We start from the raw sequence: 19,842 nt of genomic DNA, 5'->3' as shown, positions 1-19,842 counted from the left end.
GACCAAGTGGCTGGGGGAACACAGGCAGCAGAATCCACAATCCCCCATGCATGGGAAGACTCTCTCAAACTCAAAGCGTAAAGAAGTACGACTTTTCCTACCCTAAAATACTTCCACACAGTTTCATGGCAGGTGCCATGAATGGAAGAAAGTATAATAAATGCTCAAAAAATCTTCCAAATACAATAGAGGAGCTTAATGAATTAATCAGGAGGAGAACAGCAATGGGTTCAACAGGCAATTAGCAAACTGGTCTTATATTAGGAAATAAAGGAAAAATGTCTAACGCAGCTGAAGACTATGAAGAAAATGAGCTTGAAATTATAGAGGGATTAAAGACAGAGAAGTAAAATCATCACCGAAGTCAAGGAGAAACTCCACCCACTATTTCAAAGAAGCACACCATTGATTATAAAGAAACAAAATGGAAAGAAGGATCTTTTACCCTTTGAGACAGCATAGAGGGACCTGGGGAGTATTATGCTAAGCAAAATAAGCCAGTCAGAGAAAGGCTAATATCCCATGATCTCACTCATATGTGGAATCTAATGAACAAAATAAACTGTTGAACAAAATAGATCCAGAGACATGGAAGCATGGCACAGACTGTGAAATCTCAAAGGGAAGGTGGGGGAGGGTGGGTTGGTGGGAAGAGATCAACCAAAGAACTTGTATGCATATATGCATATCCCATGGACACAGACAATATGGTGGTGGAGGCCTGGGGCAGTGGACAGGCGTGGGCTATAGAGGGTCATTGGGAGAAAAAAAGGGACATATGTAATACTTTCAACAATAAAGATTTTTTTGATTTTTTTAAAGAAACAAGATGCTTTATAAAATGAGTCCACCTCACCAGTCCATGCCCATTAGTAATATAGGGGAGCTTATGGATTATAGGAAGGTAAGAACTTAAACATGTTTGAACTCGAATTAACTAAATTATAAAGTTATGCATTATTATGGCAATGCATAAACATAATGAGTGGAGGACACCACTTAGAATTTTTAAAAATGGGTAGGAAGAATGAACTTGCTGCAAATTTGGGAAGTAGAAGATTAGAGCCTTGCCCACGCCCTTCATTTCTTATCATTGAACCTTGCCTCGTTCCAGACTGAAACTTATGCATTCACAGGAAGCTTTAGCCACCCATTTCATTGTTGTTATTACTGAGTGGAGGTGTGTTCGTGAAGACTGTAGTGAAAAGTAATAAAAATAGCTGGACGTCCCGTGTGCTTTAAAATAAGCCATCGCAAGAGAAAGGACAAAACAAATAAATTAAGCAATAAACTTTACATTAAATATTGGTGAACTACTATGTGGTTGACATTAATAGCCATGAAATACATCCCAGAATTATTGTACTTACATTCGCGCAAATCTCCTGTTGTTCTCCGTTATCTCTAGAGCCAGGAGGTACACTAGGACTGAAGGCCATGAGGTCCGTCTTGGGCGGCCCCTCCCCAGAGCACACCCTCTGCGGCTTCTGCTGCGAAAATGACCAGCTCCCCACCGCGCTGGAGCACACCAGCCTGGGCTTCCCTGGTCCGCACCAGCCCTCGGTGGGCGGCGCTGAGCACCGCAACGCTGTGTAGAGCAACAGCGTGAGCACCAACAGGCTGGACACCGCGCAGATGGCGATGATCAGGTACACGTTCACGTCCACCAGCGCCGTCCCTGAGCCCTGGGCACCCAAAGAAGCTCGCGAAGAGGCCTTAGGCGCCTGGCCGCTGTCCATCAGCGACAGCAACACGGTGGCGGTGGCCACCAGCGCCGGCTCGCCATGGTCCTTCACCAGCACCAGCAGGCGCTGGCGCGGCGAGTCCGCCTCGTCCAGGGCGCGCGTCGTGCTGATCTCGCCCGTGTACAGCCCCACGCGGAACGGGCTGCGCGCACCACCCGCCGCCGGCAGCAGCTCATAGGACAGCCACGCGTTGTAGCCCGAGTCCGCGTCCACCGCGCGCACCTTCGCCACCACGTGGCCCGCGCCCACCGACCACGACACCAGCTCGCTCACCGCGCTGCCCCCAGCGCCCGCCCCAGGCGGCAGCAGCGCAGGCGCGTTGTCGTTCTCGTCCAGCACTAACACCTGCAGCGTCACGTTGCTGCCCAGAGGAGGCACGCCCGCGTCGCGCGCGCTCACCTGGAACTGCAGCAGCTCCAGCTCCTCGTGGTCCAGAGGCTGCAGCGCGTACACCTTGCCGCTCTCCGCGTGCACCGACACGTAGCTCGACAGCGCGCGCTCGCCCACCCGCCGCTCCACCAGCGAGTAGGACACCAGCGCGTTCTCCTGCGCGTCCACGTCCCGCGCGGACACCGTGAAGATGTGGCAGCCGGGCGGGTTGTTCTCCTTCACGAACACCGTGTGCTCGGGCTGCGTGAACGTTGGCGCGTTGTCGTTCACGTCGGCCACCTCCACGGACACGCTGGCTGTGGACGACAGAGAAGGCGAGCCCCCGTCCCACGCAGTTACTACTACAATGTAGTTCGCCACGCTCTCGTGGTCCAGGGCGCTGTCCAGCACCAGCGAATAGTAATTCTTGAAGGTGGACACCAGCTTGAAGGGAGATTGGGGTGTTAGGGAGCAGGTCACTTGCCCGTTGACACCAGCATCATGGTCAGTTACACTAATCAAGGCGATGACGGTCCCCAGTAGAGCATCCTCAGGAACAGAAAGTGAGAGTGAAGTCACTAGCAACTCCGGAGGATTGTCATTGATGTCCACGACTTCTATCAAGATTGTGCAGTGACCAAACATTGGGGGATTTCCATTATCAACTGCTTCTATTTGAAGCTTCCATACTTGAGTTTCTTCAAAATCTATTTTTCCATTTACTTTTATTTCTCCAGTGACTGGTTCTATGCAAAAAGTTTTTTCTGTGTCAGGGGAGACATCAGTTGCAAAGGAATAAAGAATGTGGCTATTTGAACCCTCGTCCAAATCCGAGGCGTTAAGTCTAATAACCAGTGTACCATTCCTTGTATTTTCCAGTAATTTCACACGATGGACTGCTTTGTCAAATACTGGGGCATTGTCATTTGCATCCAGCACTGTGATCTGTAATTCTACAGTACCTGTCAGCTCAGGTTTGCCCCCATCTGCTGCTTTAAGCACCAAGAGGAGCTCCGAAGCGACTTCCCTGTCTAAAGGTTTTTTTAGTACCAGTTGAAGTGGTTTTACCTGGTCGTCGTTGGCCGGTACTTCCAGAGAGAAATATTCATTGGGGCTCAGTCTGTAATTCAGCAGAGCGTTGACCCCGATATCTGCATCGGAGGCGCCCTCTAGTGAAAAATGAGAGTCAAGAGCCCTAGTTTCGGAAATAAATAGATTTTTGTGTGTCGCTGGGAATACAGGCGGGTTGTCGTTAATGTCCTTCACCTCCACCTCCACGTGGAACACCTGCAGCGGCCTCTCCACCACCACCTCCAGGTGGATGCTGCACTCCGCGCTCCGCCCGCACAGCTCCTCGCGGTCGATCCGAGAATTCACAAACAAAATGCCATTCTGCAGATTTACCTCCAGGAGGTCCCCGCGGCCCTTGGACGCCACCCGGAACAGGCGCGGCACCAGCTCCGCCAGCTCCAGCCCCAGGTCCTGCGCGATGCGGCCCACGAAGGTGCCGTGCTTGGCCTCCTCGGGAACCGCATAGTGTACCTGGCGGCTCCCGGTCTCCTGAGGAGCGTAGAGCAGAAGCGAGAGCAGCAAAAACCAGGCTCCCTCGTCACCTGATCCTGAAGCTAACATCATGCCTTGATTCTGGTTAGTAAATCAACATTTCACGAGTAGAAAGGTGTAGTCCTTTTGAGATATTTCTTCCAAGTCTTTATTCCTGATGTCCCAGATGATCTTAACAATATGGGTGTGCTTGTAGTCTTTAAAGCTCCTGAGCGGTGGAGAATCTTTCTGATCCTGGGAGTAATGGTAATTTTCTTTGTTAAAACAATCCTCTTCTTGGAGAACAACGACATCCTGTGGCTCAAAATGGAAGTACGTTTGCGTTTATACTAGTATTTCTTTGGCTTATATTGTTTCTTCTGTGATTCCTTCATATTGGTCCATGTTTTTCTTTGTGGGCCTTTAATTCTTTATATATTACTTGTGTGTGACCACTAGATCTTTAAAGGTGGGTTTGTCTTATAAATTAGAATTCCAAGAAGAGTTTTATCTTGCACATGGACATGTAAGAGAATGTGCTACCACACAACTATATTATCATATATATGAAGATGAAAACTCCATGTTGTAGGTTACTAGTGATACTGTTTTTTTAGACTTTTTAGAAATTGATCATTTTGGAATTAGTTCTTATTAACTTTACTCCATTGCTAATATTCTATAATTTTCTATTGCTTAATCTTTATACTATATTAAATTATTCTAAACATTTAGTCCAGTTGTGTAGAGGATAACTCAAGATGCAAGTTCTCTAAGTTACCTCTTTAACATAATGATATTTCAAATCAGTGCTAAATATGTAAGCTACTTATCAGTTCATCCAAATATTTAATTGCTTTCATATTAATGAATTTACCAAGTACTGATTTCTGGAAATACAAAGTATACTTATCTTTGTCTCATTTTAAAGCTTTTTTCCAATTCCTGTATCTGCTCTGGATGAATGCTGTTGTCTCCACCCTGAAGGACAATTTAAATTTGCATTGCATCTATTGCTATTTGTAAAGATAACCTCTTTCTAATTAAAACACACACACACACACACACACACACACACACACTCACACCACTGAATCAGGAATTCAAGTTATAGTTGCATGTTTGTTTATACCCATTTTATTCCAGAATTGGCTTAAGGAAAGTATGGTATAAAGGGTATTCTAAATCCCATTCACTCACTCAATTTTATTTTCCTGTTTTTATCTCAAGTACAAAAAAATACATTGAGATTTTCATAACTGTTATCAATTACAATAAAGTTTATCATGTTGCCTTTTTTAAATAAAAATATTTTAATCATTCTCAATGCTGTTAAGGAACAACTATTCAATATTTGAAATCCATCCACTAAGATGGCAGCCATTGGGAAAACCCAAAATTTTTCTACTAACAAAAACATTGTATGTGGGATACCCCAGGGAATTTAAGGTTTTATGTAAAAGTGTAGTCTTCATTTGAAACACTTATTTAAATGCTGATTCAATTAATCTATGCCAAAGATTTATAATTCAAACTACTTCTAATTCTTTTTTAATTATGGAAGTCATAAGTTCAAGACCAACACATTTGCCCCAAAGAAGAGCAAGAAGATTTTAGTACATGAAAGTGAGGAAGGGAGAGAAGGAGAGAGAGAGAAACATCAATGATGAAAATCATCATCCCTGCCTCCTGCATGCCCCCTACTGGGGATTGATTTAATTCCCTGACCAGGAATTAAACAGTGACCTCCTGGTTTATGGGACAATGCTCAACCACTGAGCAACACCAGCCAGATTATTATGCTGCTAGATAAAAATCCTAACTTGTTATGTTAATATTTTTGTGAATACATGTATTTTTAAAGAAAATATGTCTAAAAGAAGGCAAAATAAAACAAATAGCACTAAATGGTAAACACATAATTCTATATTTCATTAATACCTCATATCAAGAGTTATCTTTAGACAAGGCTTTTCTGCAGAGGGGAACACTGATATAAAGGTCAGAAAGAGAAGGCAGATATAAGAAGAAGGAATTCTGTACACAAGTTGAAATACTCTGCATAACTTACCATCTATAATCTCTAAAAGTTGGAGACTGGTCATGGAAAATATTAACATTGAAGACAATGCCATTCTTAAATTCCTGCCTCAATTCTCTCCTTTAGTGTTCCTGAACCTCAATAGAGGTTTCAAGTTTTACTAGAAGCTATTTATGATGCACATAGAGTTAAAATTAAATCTGCATACAGAAAGGAAAAGATAATTGCTAAAAAACAGGATCAAGATGCATTATTATTTGGTAACACTGAAATTAACAAAAAAATTTAAAATAAAGTTAAAGATATTGGGTAACAACCAGTTTCAGAAAGGCATAATTAATAAGGTAGTGTTGGCCACCATGCAATTTATTTATTTTTTATTGATTTCAGAGAGAGGGAGGGAGAGAGTGAGCTAGAAACATCAATGATGAGAGAGAATCATTGATCCCTTCCTCTTGCACACCCCCTACTAGGGATTGAGCCTGCAGTCAGGGTATGTGCCCTGACCAGAATTGAACCTCCTGGTTCATAGGTCAATGCTCAACCACTGGGCCACACCAGCCAGGCAATACAATTTAATTGTTTTGCATTTCTGAGTCTATATCATCCCAACACAACCCTGTTCAAGATGACTAAAGAATTATCAAACTAATTTGCACTATGTGATATCAGAGCAGTAAAAAAACATTCTACAAAGATAATTCCATTTTCTTTTGAAATTTCTAATATTAATTTGGATGAAATGAATCATTTTCAATCTTCTAAAATAAAAGTGATTTTCAAATGCTCTTCATTAGTTAACATAATCATAACTCCTTTCTCAAAGTGGAAGAGCTAATGCTTGAATATGGTAAGGAATGCCTCATTCTGCTAAACAATAGGATACTGGGTAAAATTATGTAAATAAATAGGAATTACTTTCTGTTGCTAAAATAAGTGAATAATGAACACTAACACGGGTACCACCACTCCAGAATAAAATTTTTAAAACAAATTTAAAAGCTTAAAACACAATTTAATTCTATAGATTAGATCATTTTATGAATGAACTTCCTGTTTTCATATGGTACTATTACGAATAAAGTATAAACATTGAATATTAAAGATATATTATGCATTATAAGTTATGTTACACTACACATATTCTTTATTTAGGGAATAGAAAGCACACTTTTACCAGGAAGAAAATTGATCAGGTCAGTCTTTTTGTTACTGTAACATGGTCATTTTAATTTAGATTTGAAAAATAAGTAAACTTGTGAATTAAAGTGCTAATCCTACAAACATTTATAACATTAAAAAGTTAAAGGCTTATTTTAAAGCCCACAAAAACATTAAATATTTGTAGTAAAAATATAAATAAGTTCAGGATAATTGACATATTTTTTAAATTGAAGTAACCAGCAAAAGTTGATGCACAGGGTACAATAGACAAAATATAAAATCAACTTTTAAAATAAACTATGCTACAATAGGTATTTCTAGATATATTTAAGGCATTATAGAAATATGCTATACAGACAAAGGATGAAGATATTCCAAGACATGTATTTGACGAGGTGGTGAAATAAAATATTATTCACAAAAAATATGAAAATTAAAAAGTAATACCCACCTTCGTAGAGTGGTCTCCTCCAATAGACTGTTCCGTTTCCACCTCTGGTACTGGACACGGAGGAAGGCTGGGGCTGAAGGCCATGAGGTCCGTCTTGGGCGGCCCCTCCCCAGAGCACACCCTCTGCCGCTTCTGCTGCGAGTAAGACCAGCTGCCCACCGCGCTGGAGCACACCAGCACGGGCTTCCCCGGCCCGCACGCGCCCTCGGTGGGCGGCGCCGAGCACCGCAGAGCCGTGTACAGCAGCAGCGTGAGCACCAACAGGCTGGACACCGCGCAGATGGCGATGATCAGGTACACGTTCACATCCACCAGCGCCGCCTTCGCGCTCGCGGTGCCAGAGGACTCTCGCAAGGAGGCCTTAGGCGCCTGGCCGCTGTCCACCAGCGACAGCAGCACGGTGGCCGTGACCGCCAGCGCCGGCTCGCCATGGTCCTTCACCAGCACCAGGAGGCGCTGGCGCGGCGAGTCCGCCTCGTCCAGGGCGCGCGTCGTGCTGATCTCGCCCGTGTACAGCCCCACGCGGAACGGGCTGCGCGCACCACCCGCCGCCGGCAGCAGCTCATAGGACAGCCACGCGTTGTAGCCCGAGTCCGCGTCCACCGCGCGCACCTTCGCCACCACGTGGCCCGCGCCCACCGACCGCGACACCGGCTCGCTCACCGCGCTGCCCCCAGCGCCTGCCCCAGGCGGCAGCAGCGCAGGCGCGTTGTCGTTCTCGTCCAGCACGAACACCTGCAGCGTCACGTTGCTGCCCAGAGGAGGCACGCCCGCGTCGCGCGCGCTCACCTGGAACTGCAGCAGCTCCAGCTCCTCGTGGTCCAGAGGCTGCAGCGCGTACACCTTGCCGCTCTCCGCGTGCACCGACACGTAGCTCGACAGCGCGCGCTCGCCCACCCGCCGCTCCACCAGCGAGTAGGACACCAGCGCGTTCTCCTGCGCGTCCAGGTCCCGCGCGGACACCGTGAAGATGTGGCAGCCGGGCGGGTTGTTCTCCTTCACGAACACCGTGTGCTCGGGCTGTGGGAACTCTGGCGCGTTGTCGTTCACGTCGGCCACCTCCACGGACACGCTGGCTGTGGACGACAGTGAAGGCGAACCCCCATCCCGTGCTGTCACCACCAACTGGTACTGTGAGAGCTTCTCGCGGTCCAAAGCGCTGTCCAGCACCAGCGAATAGTAATTCTTGAAGGTGGACACCAGCTTGAAGGGGGATTGGGGTGTTAGTAAGCAGGTCACCTGCCCATTGGCGCCAGAGTCACGGTCAGATACACTGATCAAGGCGATGACAGTGCCCAACTGAGCATCCTCTAGCACTGGGAGAGACAGTGAAGTGACAACCACCTCAGGTGAATTGTCATTTTCATCCAGGATTTCCACTAGGACAGTGCAGTGACCCGCCATGGGTGGGTTTCCTTTATCTGTAACATCTACATGAATTTCATAAGTGTTACTATCTTCAAAGTCAATAGCATCATTTACTCTTATTTCTCCCGTCCTTTCATTCATTAGAAATTTCCTTCTTATGCTGGGTGTAACCAAGGAGCTAAATGAATATATCAATTCCTTGTTTATTTCTTCATCTGCGTCAGAAGCATTTAGCCATATTACTAACGTTTGGTTGGGTGCATTTTCATACATCTTAACTTCATATATGGATCGGTCAAATATTGGGGCATTATCATTGGCATCCAACACCAGGATCAGCAGAGAAACAGATCCAGTAAGTTCAGGTTTGCCTCCATCAGTTGCCGTTAATAACAACAAAAGCTGAGGATTTTCTTCACGATCCAGCAGTTTTCGTAGCACAAGTACTGGGAATTTGCCTTTCCCTTTTTTGTTTATAATATCAAGAATGAAAAACTCATTTGGACTGAGTCTGTATGTAAGCTTTGCGTTTTCTCCAACATCCGCATCAGATGCGCCTTCTAGTGGAAATCGAGAGTCAAGCAGTCGAGATTCCGGTATTGCCAGCTTTTGTTCTGAGACGGAGAATACCGGGGAGTGGTCGTTAATATCTTTAACCTCCACCTCCACGTGGAACACCTGCAGCGGCCTCTCCACCACCACCTCCAGGTGGATGCTGCACTCCAGGCTCCGCCCGCACAGCTCCTCGCGGTCGATCCGAGAATTCACAAACAAAATGCCATTCTGCAGATTTACCTCCAGGAGGTCCCCGCGGCCCTTGGACGCCACCCGGAACAGGCGCGGCACCAGCTCCGCCAGCTCCAGCCCCAGGTCCTGCGCGATGCGACCCACGAAGGTGCCGTGTTTTGCCTCTTCGGGGACCCAGTAATGGACCTGGCAAATCCCGATCTCCCAGGATGCGAGGAGCAGAAGTGAAAGCAGCAGATGACCGGTTCTCAGGTCGCTGGGTCTGTAAACCAACATTATACATACCTTCCCCGTTTCACAAACCTATGAATCAGCGGTCTAGAAGACTAACATGCTCTGAGTTTTCCTATTGGGTTTCTTGCATTCAATTATATCGAAATGGCTGAGATCTCAGAATGACGCTCCTTCCTGGTCCTTGAGAATCACAGGATTATGCCTTTGTTCTAAAAACCCATTTTGTGGAAGACAGCGACATCCGGTGGCTTAATGTGTAAGTACAATTCCATTAGTTACCTTCTTTTTCGTTCAAATCTTTTTCTTTTCCCCCCATGATTTGATACTTCAATTCTAGAAGGGCATAGTTCAGCTGCAGGAGGCCCCTCCACCCGCAGGCACAGCCTGCAGCCAGCCCTGCATGCTCACGATTCAGGGGCACAGCCTCTCCCAACACAGACACACTCACTCCTGTATTCCAAGATGACCCCCAGGGTCCCACAACCTGCTCAGCTGTCCGCATCCCTACCTCTCCTTCAGGTCGGATGGGGAGGAGGACAGTGCTAGAAGGTGGTGGCGGTGTCTGTGGCAGGAGAGGAAGTAGTGGGGGCTCCATAGGCTCTGTGTGCTGGGCCTGGGCCTGAACCCCTCAAACAGTGAGAACTTCAGGGGGCTGATAAGGTGTTGAAGCCCTGGGGAGGCACAGCTTGGGCCAGAAGGAGAAGCCCTCCTTGCTATTGTCCAGGACAGAAAGTGCCATGTACATGAAGCCCCGAAAGGCCTAGTTGTCATTCTCACTGAGGTTCATGTCCTCTGGACTGTCCACTCTATTTTTACATATTTGTATCTCTGTGGACTATCAAAGCTTCACATTATGTCTCTTTTGTGAATAATAACAATCATTGTCCATCCCTAGTACAAATCCCTAGTAAATGTAGAATCTCAGAGAAGTCATTCTTTCCCTAACCATGATTATAATTTCATTAGCTAAATTTGAATATACCCTTAATATCTGTATAATAATGGGTGTACTCATATTTTGTTGGATAACAAATTTAGGAAACTTCAATTTCTGACACAATTCCTTTCTCTTTGTCATTATTTTGAAATTAAATAAACCTTGTTCAGACACTGATTTTAAGTATAAATTCTCTGTGAGGTGTTTGGATATCCTAAAAGAGAATACTAACTTCAACATCAGAAATTTCTCCATTCTGATTTCTATTTCCCAACTTACTAGTTGTGTGACTTGGGGGAAATAATTTACACAACTACTTTTATAACATTTGTATAATAATATGGTGGTTGTGTAAGTTAAGTGCCTAGGATAGTACCTTAAGGAAAGTGAATGCTTCATAAATGGCTATTAGTTTCAGGCCTCAGTTTAGCCACATTTATTTTTATAATGCTGAAGACCCAAAATGGTTCCTTGGAGAAAATTATTATCAATATAATACTGTCACTCTACAGCGCCTTCACTAATGCTACTGCTCAGGCTGAGTAGAGGATCCTGTTTTTAGGAAAACATAATGGGCTTTTATTGAGAAATCAGTTGTACAGAGGGAAGTTTTACTTTTTTATGTACATCTTACATGGGCAAAAAGAATCTTAATTATGATTATAAATAAAATAATTCAAAAATGTATGAATTTCACTTTCATAGACAACTACTTTCATCATTGTTATGTTTAAGCTTTTCTAATACCCCAAATATATATTTTTGGAATTATCTAATAGTTCTGTCAGTTAATGATGTTTTTCTTTTTCTTTTCTTTCTTTTTTGTTTGTTTGTTCATCCTCACCAGAGGATATTTTCTCCATTGCTCCCCAGAGTGGAAGGGAGAGAGGAAGTGGGAGAGAGAGAGAGAGAGAGAGAGAGAGAGAGAGAGAGAGAGAGAGAAACGTCATATGAGAGAGACACACTGACTCATTGTCTCCAGCAAGCACCGTGACTGGGGACCTGGAGTGAATCCACAACCCAGGTACGTGCCTCCACTTGGAATCCAACCCACCACCATTCAGATGCTGACACTCCAAACACAGAGCAACATCAGCCAGGGCATCAGTGTCAATAAAGATTTTCATCACCACCTGCCATAAAAATATTTTCTTGGAATCAAATATTCAGTAACTTAAATTCTCCATTCATAAATATATGCTACTGGAAATAACTTAAAATTTCTCTTTTTCTAAAAAAGGAAAACATAATAGGATCTTTTGTCTTGTCCAAAGGTTTCTTTATTTTAATGATGTTATTATTTATAAGAGATATTTTAAACAGATCAATACTTTTGAACTCTTTTAGTTGTTATTTAGAGCTGAAAATAGGGCAACATTTATGAATAAGAAAACTGATGGGAATGAGGGTTACAGGGTTCACTGACTTATGTGTGCTACTAAATTCTGTTTTTATACTTCTCTACTCATTTAGGATGACTCTGTTGTCAAAGTCCATTTGAATGCTGATTTTAATAGTTACTTTTCTTATAAAGCATAAATTAAAATGTAATTAGTTATCTATCCATCCACAATACTAATGTTCATTTTGAGCTACTATCTGGAGTCTTAAAATAAATTTATCATTGATTAATCATCTCAATGCAAGGTAATGACATAAACAAACTCCATTCCTGTTAATGTGCAATTTATACCAATTAATATCATAAATGTCTGAAAATAAATATCCAATAATGAATAAAAAGTAGGGGATAAGTAAATTAGATCTCAACACATAATAGGACTTTGCTTTGCCAAACATCTCATAGGACTATTGGATCTAAAATTTCAGTTGGATAAGAATTCCCAGAGGTGCTTGTTAATATGCAAATTTGCCAGTATTGCTTATTTCAGAAATTCTGAGGTGGAGTCTGGGAACCAGAAGGACTCCAGGTGTTGCTAATGCATGAGCATTATCAGATCTAATAACAGGCTGACCATAGACACCAATTTGCCTGGCATATGCTTTATTAATGCTGTGGTCTTATATACTTATTTATAGGGCCCTGTTTACTTGAAAAACTGTCTGATATTGGCTCATAACATCGTTAGCCCTATCTAGAAACTACAATTTAGAAACTGACATAGAGGATCTTCACTATTGGTTCCATGATTCTGGTTGGAATTGAAGAATGCTACCTATGGAAGCACAGAGGGACAGCTATTAGGCACAGTACTAAAGTGTCTTCCCTGCTCTCACCTCTGTATTTTGAACTTCCCAACTATTTTGAATCCTAACCTTCCTAGATCCCAATGTACTCATACTTCCTGATGACTGAAAAGATAAATTCATTACTAAAATATTCACTTTCTTTGGAAAATTTACAATTGATGACAGTCCATATTCTGGGAGAGAATAAAGATTAATATAAAAGGCTAAATTACCAATTGTATCAACACAACCATCAATAATAAAGAATAAAATGTATAATTGTAGAAGATACAGTAAGTACTTAATAATACTAGCTCTAAAAGATTAAAGGTGGGGCTCCTAAGGGGATGACATTTGTAGTGCCCCTTAATCAATATAACATATTGAAATACCTCAGCCTAAGTTCAGGTAACATATGGAACCTGAAAAAAAAAGTGCAAGGACAGAGATATTTGAAGGTTTAAGTCTAGATTTAAATTGAGTTGTGCTGACAGAAATAGACAGGTTTTACCATGGAAGTTCAGAGACTCTTCAAGTTTTAAAAGAAATAAAATAAAATGATAGATTATCTTGTAGGATGTACCAAACATGTATTCTATAGAATAAAATTTTTTAAATTATTGAAATATTTACTTATTTGGAAAAACTAAGTTACTTGCATTTTCATGGTTATACTACTGTGGCTCTATTCTCAAAGCCACTCTGATCTTGTTCCACTGAGTTTTTAATTAAGGACCATTTTCTAAAATACCTAACACAATAAAAATATAGAATAGAAATATAATTGCATCACAAAACTCCACATATATACAAAGAAAGTTTTTAAAATATGAATTAGAAAACAAATGCTTGAATTAAAAATAGTGTGAAGAACCACCAACTTGAAAGGCACAAACCACAATTCAGGAAATATAAGTTTGCCATGTAGTGACTTTACAGCTGCACCACCTAATATCTAGATTTCTGTCTTTTGGAATATTGAAGAAAAGGTAAATACTCATATAAACTGGTAGAGGAAATTAAGTTCCAAACTATGAATTCAAGAGAACTCAAAGTGTAGAATGTAGGTAGATCTTTAATGTCCAAACATTATATCATTACCAGAAGTTTTTTATAGCTAGGAGAAAGATTTTTTAAGAAAGAAAATATAAATTGGGATGTATTTTCTCCAATATCAGATAAAATATGAATTACAATAAATATTCTAAGTGTAGAGAAAACTCTCAATCAGCATTTTCTTATGATCTACATTGTCAGACATATAGAAACAAATTTTACACAGTTTTAATAAGAATTATATTTGTAGCATTTGTGGTTAGAATTAGACCCCTCAAGTTAAAGCAACTGTTTTCAAGCATACACTGGAGGTTACTCATTGACGTTATAACCAACCATGTCTCTCGAAGTTCTCCACCACAGAAAGGTAGAAAACTACAAAGTTGACTAGTAACAGTTACTACATATTTCTGCTATGAGGTTTCTTATAAACAAAGCTATTAAACGAAAATATTATCCATACCTTAGAAATGAATAAATGATAGAGTGGTGTTGAAGTTTACTTAACATGTAAAAACTAAATTGATTTTCACCAAATATTTCCAGGTACAATGACATCACAATTTTAGTAATTCAATATGACGCCCATAACAGGTATTAAATAGAAGTAATTCATCCCTGGCCAGTCTGGCTCAGTTGGTTGGAGCGTGGTCCAGTACATGGCTGGTTCCACTGAGGCTGGCTGGATCCTGCATGGGCCCCTAGGTCCAGACCCCCACAGGGTAGCAAAGGGAAGGCAACAGATCCATGTTTCTCTCACTCATGGATGTTTCTCTCTATATTTCTCCTTTCGTCTCTCTAAAATCAATTTTTTTAAAAACATATACTCGGATGAGGATTTCTTTAAAACGTATTTCAGTGCCTAATGAATAATTGTTCTACGTATAGTTTATAATGATTCTCAACTTGAAGTGGAAACAAACACAAAATTAGCTATAAATTTAAGGTATTCGCTTTCTGGTAATAAATGTTTAAATTAGAACAGACACCTAAAAATAAATGGATAAAAACTATTTAAGTGTACCGTATACGTAATAAGAGTATTTTCTAGACTAAATTAATAAATATATTAATACATAAAATATAAGAGCAACCTACCTTCCCAGTGGAGTCAAAAGAAGCTTCTGGATCTCCCATTGCAACTACAGATCCAGGAGGAACTGGAGGAAGACTGGGGCTAAAGGCCATGAGGTCCGTCTTGGGCGGCCCCTCCCCAGAGCACACCCTCTGCCGCCTCTGCTGCGAGTACGACCAGCTGCCCACCGCGCTGGAGCACACCAGCACCGGCTTCCCCGGCCCGCACACACCCTCGGTGGGCGGCGCCAAACAACGCAGAGCCGTGTACAACAGCAGCGTGAGCACCAACAGGCTGGACACCGCGCAGATGGCGATGATCAGGTACACGTTCACGTCCACCAGCGCTGTCTCCACGACTGCAGCGCCAGAAGATGCCCGCAATGAGGTCTTCGGCACCTGGCCGCTCTCCACCAGCGACAGCAGCACGGTGGCGGTAGCCTCCAGCGCCGGCTCGCCATGGTCCTTCACCAGCACCAGCAGGCGCTGGCGCGGTGAGTCCGCCTCGTCCAGGGCGCGCGTCGTGCTGATCTCGCCCGTGTACAGCCCCACGCGGAACGGGCTGCGCGCACCACCCGCCGCCGGCAGCAGCTCATAGGACAGCCACGCGTTGTAGCCCGAGTCCGCGTCCACTGCGCGCACCTTCGCCACCACGTGGCCCGCGCCCACCAACCGCGACACCAGCTCGCTCACCGCGCTGCCCCCGCCGCCCGCCCCAGGCGGCAGCAGCGCAGGCGCGTTGTCGTTCTCGTCCAGCACGAACACCTGCAGCGTCACGTTGCTGCCCAGAGGAGGCACGCCCGCGTCGCGCGCGCTCACCTGGAACTGCAGCAGCTCCAGCTCCTCGTGGTCCAGAGGCTGCAGCGCGTACACCTTGCCGCTCTCCGCGTGCACCGACACGTAGCTCGACAGCGCGCGCTCGCCCACCCGCCGCTCCACCAGCGAGTAGGACACCAGCGCGTTCTCCTGCGCGTCCACGTCCCGCGCGGACACCGTGAAGATGTGGCAGCCGGGCGGGTTGTTCTCCTTCACGAACACCGTGTGCTCGGGCTGCGGGAACAGCGGCGCGTTGTCGTTCACGTCGGCCACCTCCACGGACACGCTGGCTGTGGTCGACAGCGAAGGCGAGCCCCCGTCCCGCGCTGTGACCACTACAGCATAGCCCGACACCTTCTCCCGGTCCAGGGCGCTGTCCAGCACCAGCGAATAGTAATTCTTGAAGGTGGACACCAGCTTGAAGGGAACATGGGGTGACAGAGTGCAGGTTATCTGCCCGTTGACACCGGAGTCCAAGTCGGACACACTGATTAAGGCAATCAGGGTACCCAGCGGAGCGTCTTCTGGGACTGGAAGGGACATTGAAGTCAAGGAAATCTGAGGGGCGTTATCATTAAGATCTAAGACTTTTACCAAAACTGTACAATGACCCGCCATCGGTGGGTGGCCTCTGTCCGTGGCATCAATGCGGATTTTATAGGAACTCACTTTTTCAAAATCCAAATTATTTCGAATTTTTATTTCTCCACTCTTTGAATCGATGCTAAACTGGTCAATAACCATGGGTGGAACAAGGCTATTAAAAGAGTAAGAAACCTCCCGATTAGTTCCTTCGTCGGGATCAGAAGCATTCAGTCTGATAACTACTGTTCCGTTGTCTGAGTTTTCGAATATTCTTACTTCATATTCAGACTGTTGGAAACTGGGAGCATTGTCATTCACGTCCATCACAGTGACCAGCACCTGGACGCTGCCAGTGAGCTCAGGTTTGCCTCCGTCAGTGGCCGTCAGTAATAAGTTATGTTTCGGAGTTTCCTCTCGGTCCACAGATTTCCTTAACACGAGCTCAAGTTGCTTATTCTCCTCATTTTTTGAATTCACATCCAGCATGAAGTAATCACTGTAGCTAAGCCTATAGGTTAAAATGGAGTTAGCGCCGATATCTGCATCCCAAGCACCCTCTAGCGGAAACCGAGAATCTGGCAACCTGGATTCTGAAAGATACAGCTTTTGCTCCTTTACCGGGAACACCGGAGGGTTGTCGTTAATGTCCTTCACCGCCACCTCCACGTGGAACACCTGCAGCGGCCTCTCCACCACCACCTCCAGGTGGATGCTGCACTCCAGGCTCCGCCCGCACAGCTCCTCGCGGTCGATCCGAGAATTCACAAACAAAATGCCATTCTGCAGATTTACCTCCAGGAGGTCCCCGCGGCCCTTGGACGCCACCCGGAACAGGCGCGGCACCAGCTCCGCCAGCTCCAGCCCCAGGTCCTGCGCGATGCGACCCACGAAGGTGCCGTGCTTCGCCTCCTCGGGGACGGAGTAGTGAACTTGGTCGCTCCCAGCCTCCCAGGCTGCCAGGAACAGAAGCGAGAGCAACAGACACCGGGCTTCCGGGCCTCCTCGCCAAGCAAACACCATGTCAAGTATTCGTTTTATTGCTGTCAAAGAGCTTGTTTGATACAAAGGCGTACTGGTGCGTTTCCTGAAGTCTTCAATACAGTTCCGCTGCCTCCGCCATTGTTCAGCATTTAGAGACGCATCCAGGACTGCTAGAGGAAGTCTGGGTCTTGGCTAGACCGAACTTCTTTGTAGACAGCGACATCAAGCGGCTCTAAAGGGTAATAATTATTGAATTCACTTACCTCCGCTAAAATGGGGTTCTTTTAATCCAATGAATATTTTCTTTCCTCTTATTCTACTTAATAGTGTATCTTCGCCTTTATCAGTCGTAGAGGCATTTACACCGCCTGGCTCCTTACATTAATTTTGTTGAGCTGGGGATCTCTTTCTTCATAAAGTAATTTCTTCCCAATTATTAAATATGGATATACACACCTCAAAAGTTGCACTTTACTTTTTCATCTTAAATGACTCAGTAATGGGTGATTAAGCTCTCCTTCGAATTCATATGTTAGCAATTCTCAATTGTGGCTGTGATTTTAAAAAACACCTTTATTTAATGAGATCTGTCTTATTATATTTAATTGGGACCTCTGTAGAGGCGCTTATCACTGACTTTTTATTCTAGTTATTTTGGGGGCAACAAGAAAACCCCTTTCTTACTATCAGAAAAGACTTCATGAAAATATGTATTAGCCAGCATTCTTTACCTTGAAGGTTTTCTTGGGAGGTAAGAATATTTTATTAATTTGGCCCTAACTGAAGATTTCTAATTTTTAAAACTTAACTAAAGCATCACATTGGCTTTTACTTAGTCCCTATTAATCCAGATGTGTGAGAATGAGATTAACATGTAATTACAATGATATTTTCAGTCACAGAATAAACATATTTAAAATCCTTATATAAGTGCAAGTAATATGGAAAAGGGGAATAAGAGCACTTTCTGTGAAACTATTTACATTATCTTCATGTAAACGACTATACTGTATAGTTCATTCTAAATTGTGAGAAAGATTGTGTAAAGATAATTGCATTCTTCAGTATCTCTGTGAGAACTTTTTACCAACAAAAGAAATTTTCCATAGCCTTGGTATGTCAGATTGAATTTCCAAAAAACAAATTACCTTAATAAAAAAGTGATAATCGGTGGATAAAGATTGGAGTATGGAGGAGGATTTCATATCAACTTCTAGTCATTCCCCCACCCCAAAAGTAGACTTTTAAATTTTTCTTCAAATATGCTTGGGAAATGGTTTTTAGAGTATATGTATGTGAAAATAAAAATAAAGCAATAAAAAATAGGATTACAATTACCATCATCATCAAGAGTTAGAATATTTCTAGGTTTTTCTACAAATTTGACTATTCTTTCAACAAGAGGAGCAAATTTGTTCTGATTGTGTGGATGCATTTTACTGCTCAATGGTAAATATTTCCATTGAATATGGGCATCTCTACCTTTATGTAAAAGAACACTGAAAATAATAAACAGACATCCTAAAATAGCTTCCTAAGGTATACTAAGATTTTACCAACTAATAAAGTTGACAATATTCGTGGTTGAGTTTGTTTAAGTAAGGTATTGTTCCAGTAATGTATTAACATAGAAATGGATGAATAAATCACTATATAGTCATACAATAAAATAAGATGCAGATATTTAAAAGGGAGAAAACAACCAAACAACCAGAAAGCTTTTTATGAAGTAATATGGCATAAATACCAAGATATAGTAGAAAAACTAAGAGTAGGTTAAATGTAAGCACTTGCTTTTTTTAAAAAAAAAAGAAAGTCAGATTGTATATATACATATAAAATCTTGGAGGAAACTAAAGAAATTTAAAATGTTTCAGAAATTCGAAGAGTTAAAGTGATTGGTTTAGGGTTGAAGGTGACAGACTTGTCATTATATACTATTGGACATTTTGAATGTGGGTATGTTTGTTATATACAAAGAAAGAACATAATAAATATACTACTGAAATACCATTTAAACTATATTTTTAAGTTACAATACTCATCATGGGCAAGCAGAAAAACTACTGCTAAGTTAAAAAGAAGTCAGTTACTAGAAAAAGAATATTGAAAAGAGAAATAAATTAGAGTAATAAGAAAAAATTAAGATAGATTCAAGTTCTGGACTAAGCATAAAAAGGCAATATTAAACAGGTTATATTGAAATTTATAAGTTTTTATAAATAAAAATGTATGGAATATGTCAAATTTGTTTTTAAAAAGCAATTATAAAGACTTCATAGCAAAGTGTGGGCATGTAAACATTCAGTTAGGGACTTCCACTATAAAACAGAGAGTAAACTCATTATTCCAATTAGTAAAAATTTCAAACAAAAATAAAAAATAACTAATATAAATTGCCAATTATAATCTACAAGATTGGACACTCTGAAAACAAAACTGCATATTTAACATAAATATAATTCAACATAAAGAGTGCAAAATTGCAATATAACATTAAAAATAAAATTACATATAAATCTATCAACTAAATGTATAGTAA

The 19,842-nt window shown here is 42.7% G+C and overlaps 4 protein-coding genes across 4 annotated transcripts in view; all 4 read right to left on the bottom strand.

Moving 5' to 3' along the window:
- LOC103285795 (protocadherin alpha-C2) overlaps positions 1-19,842 on the bottom strand; it is a 132,635-nt gene that overhangs the window by 103,458 nt on the left and 9,335 nt on the right. The window lies entirely within an intron of this gene.
- On the bottom strand, positions 1,317-3,749 carry LOC129149535 (protocadherin alpha-10-like). Its single transcript, XM_054718291.1, has one exon. It carries the CDS (start codon positions 3,747-3,749, stop codon positions 1,317-1,319), a length of 2,433 nt encoding a protein of 810 aa, XP_054574266.1.
- LOC129149534 (protocadherin alpha-10-like) lies at positions 3,771-9,748 on the bottom strand. Its single transcript, XM_054718290.1, has 2 exons — positions 7,313-9,748; positions 3,771-3,971 (listed from the first exon to the last, which is right to left on the bottom strand). Exons 1-2 carry the CDS (start codon positions 9,701-9,703, stop codon positions 3,771-3,773), a joined length of 2,592 nt encoding a protein of 863 aa, XP_054574265.1. The 5' UTR covers positions 9,704-9,748.
- LOC129149533 (protocadherin alpha-8-like) lies at positions 14,892-17,339 on the bottom strand. The gene has a single exon (XM_054718289.1). The coding sequence runs from the start codon at positions 17,337-17,339 to the stop codon at positions 14,892-14,894; it is 2,448 nt and encodes an 815-aa protein (XP_054574264.1).

This window comes from Eptesicus fuscus, chromosome 6 (assembly GCF_027574615.1).
Source record: "Eptesicus fuscus isolate TK198812 chromosome 6, DD_ASM_mEF_20220401, whole genome shotgun sequence".
Classification (NCBI taxonomy): domain Eukaryota; kingdom Metazoa; phylum Chordata; class Mammalia; order Chiroptera; family Vespertilionidae; genus Eptesicus; species Eptesicus fuscus.
Note: the sequence above shows the minus strand (reverse complement) of the source record. Positions and strands in the feature narration are given on the sequence as shown.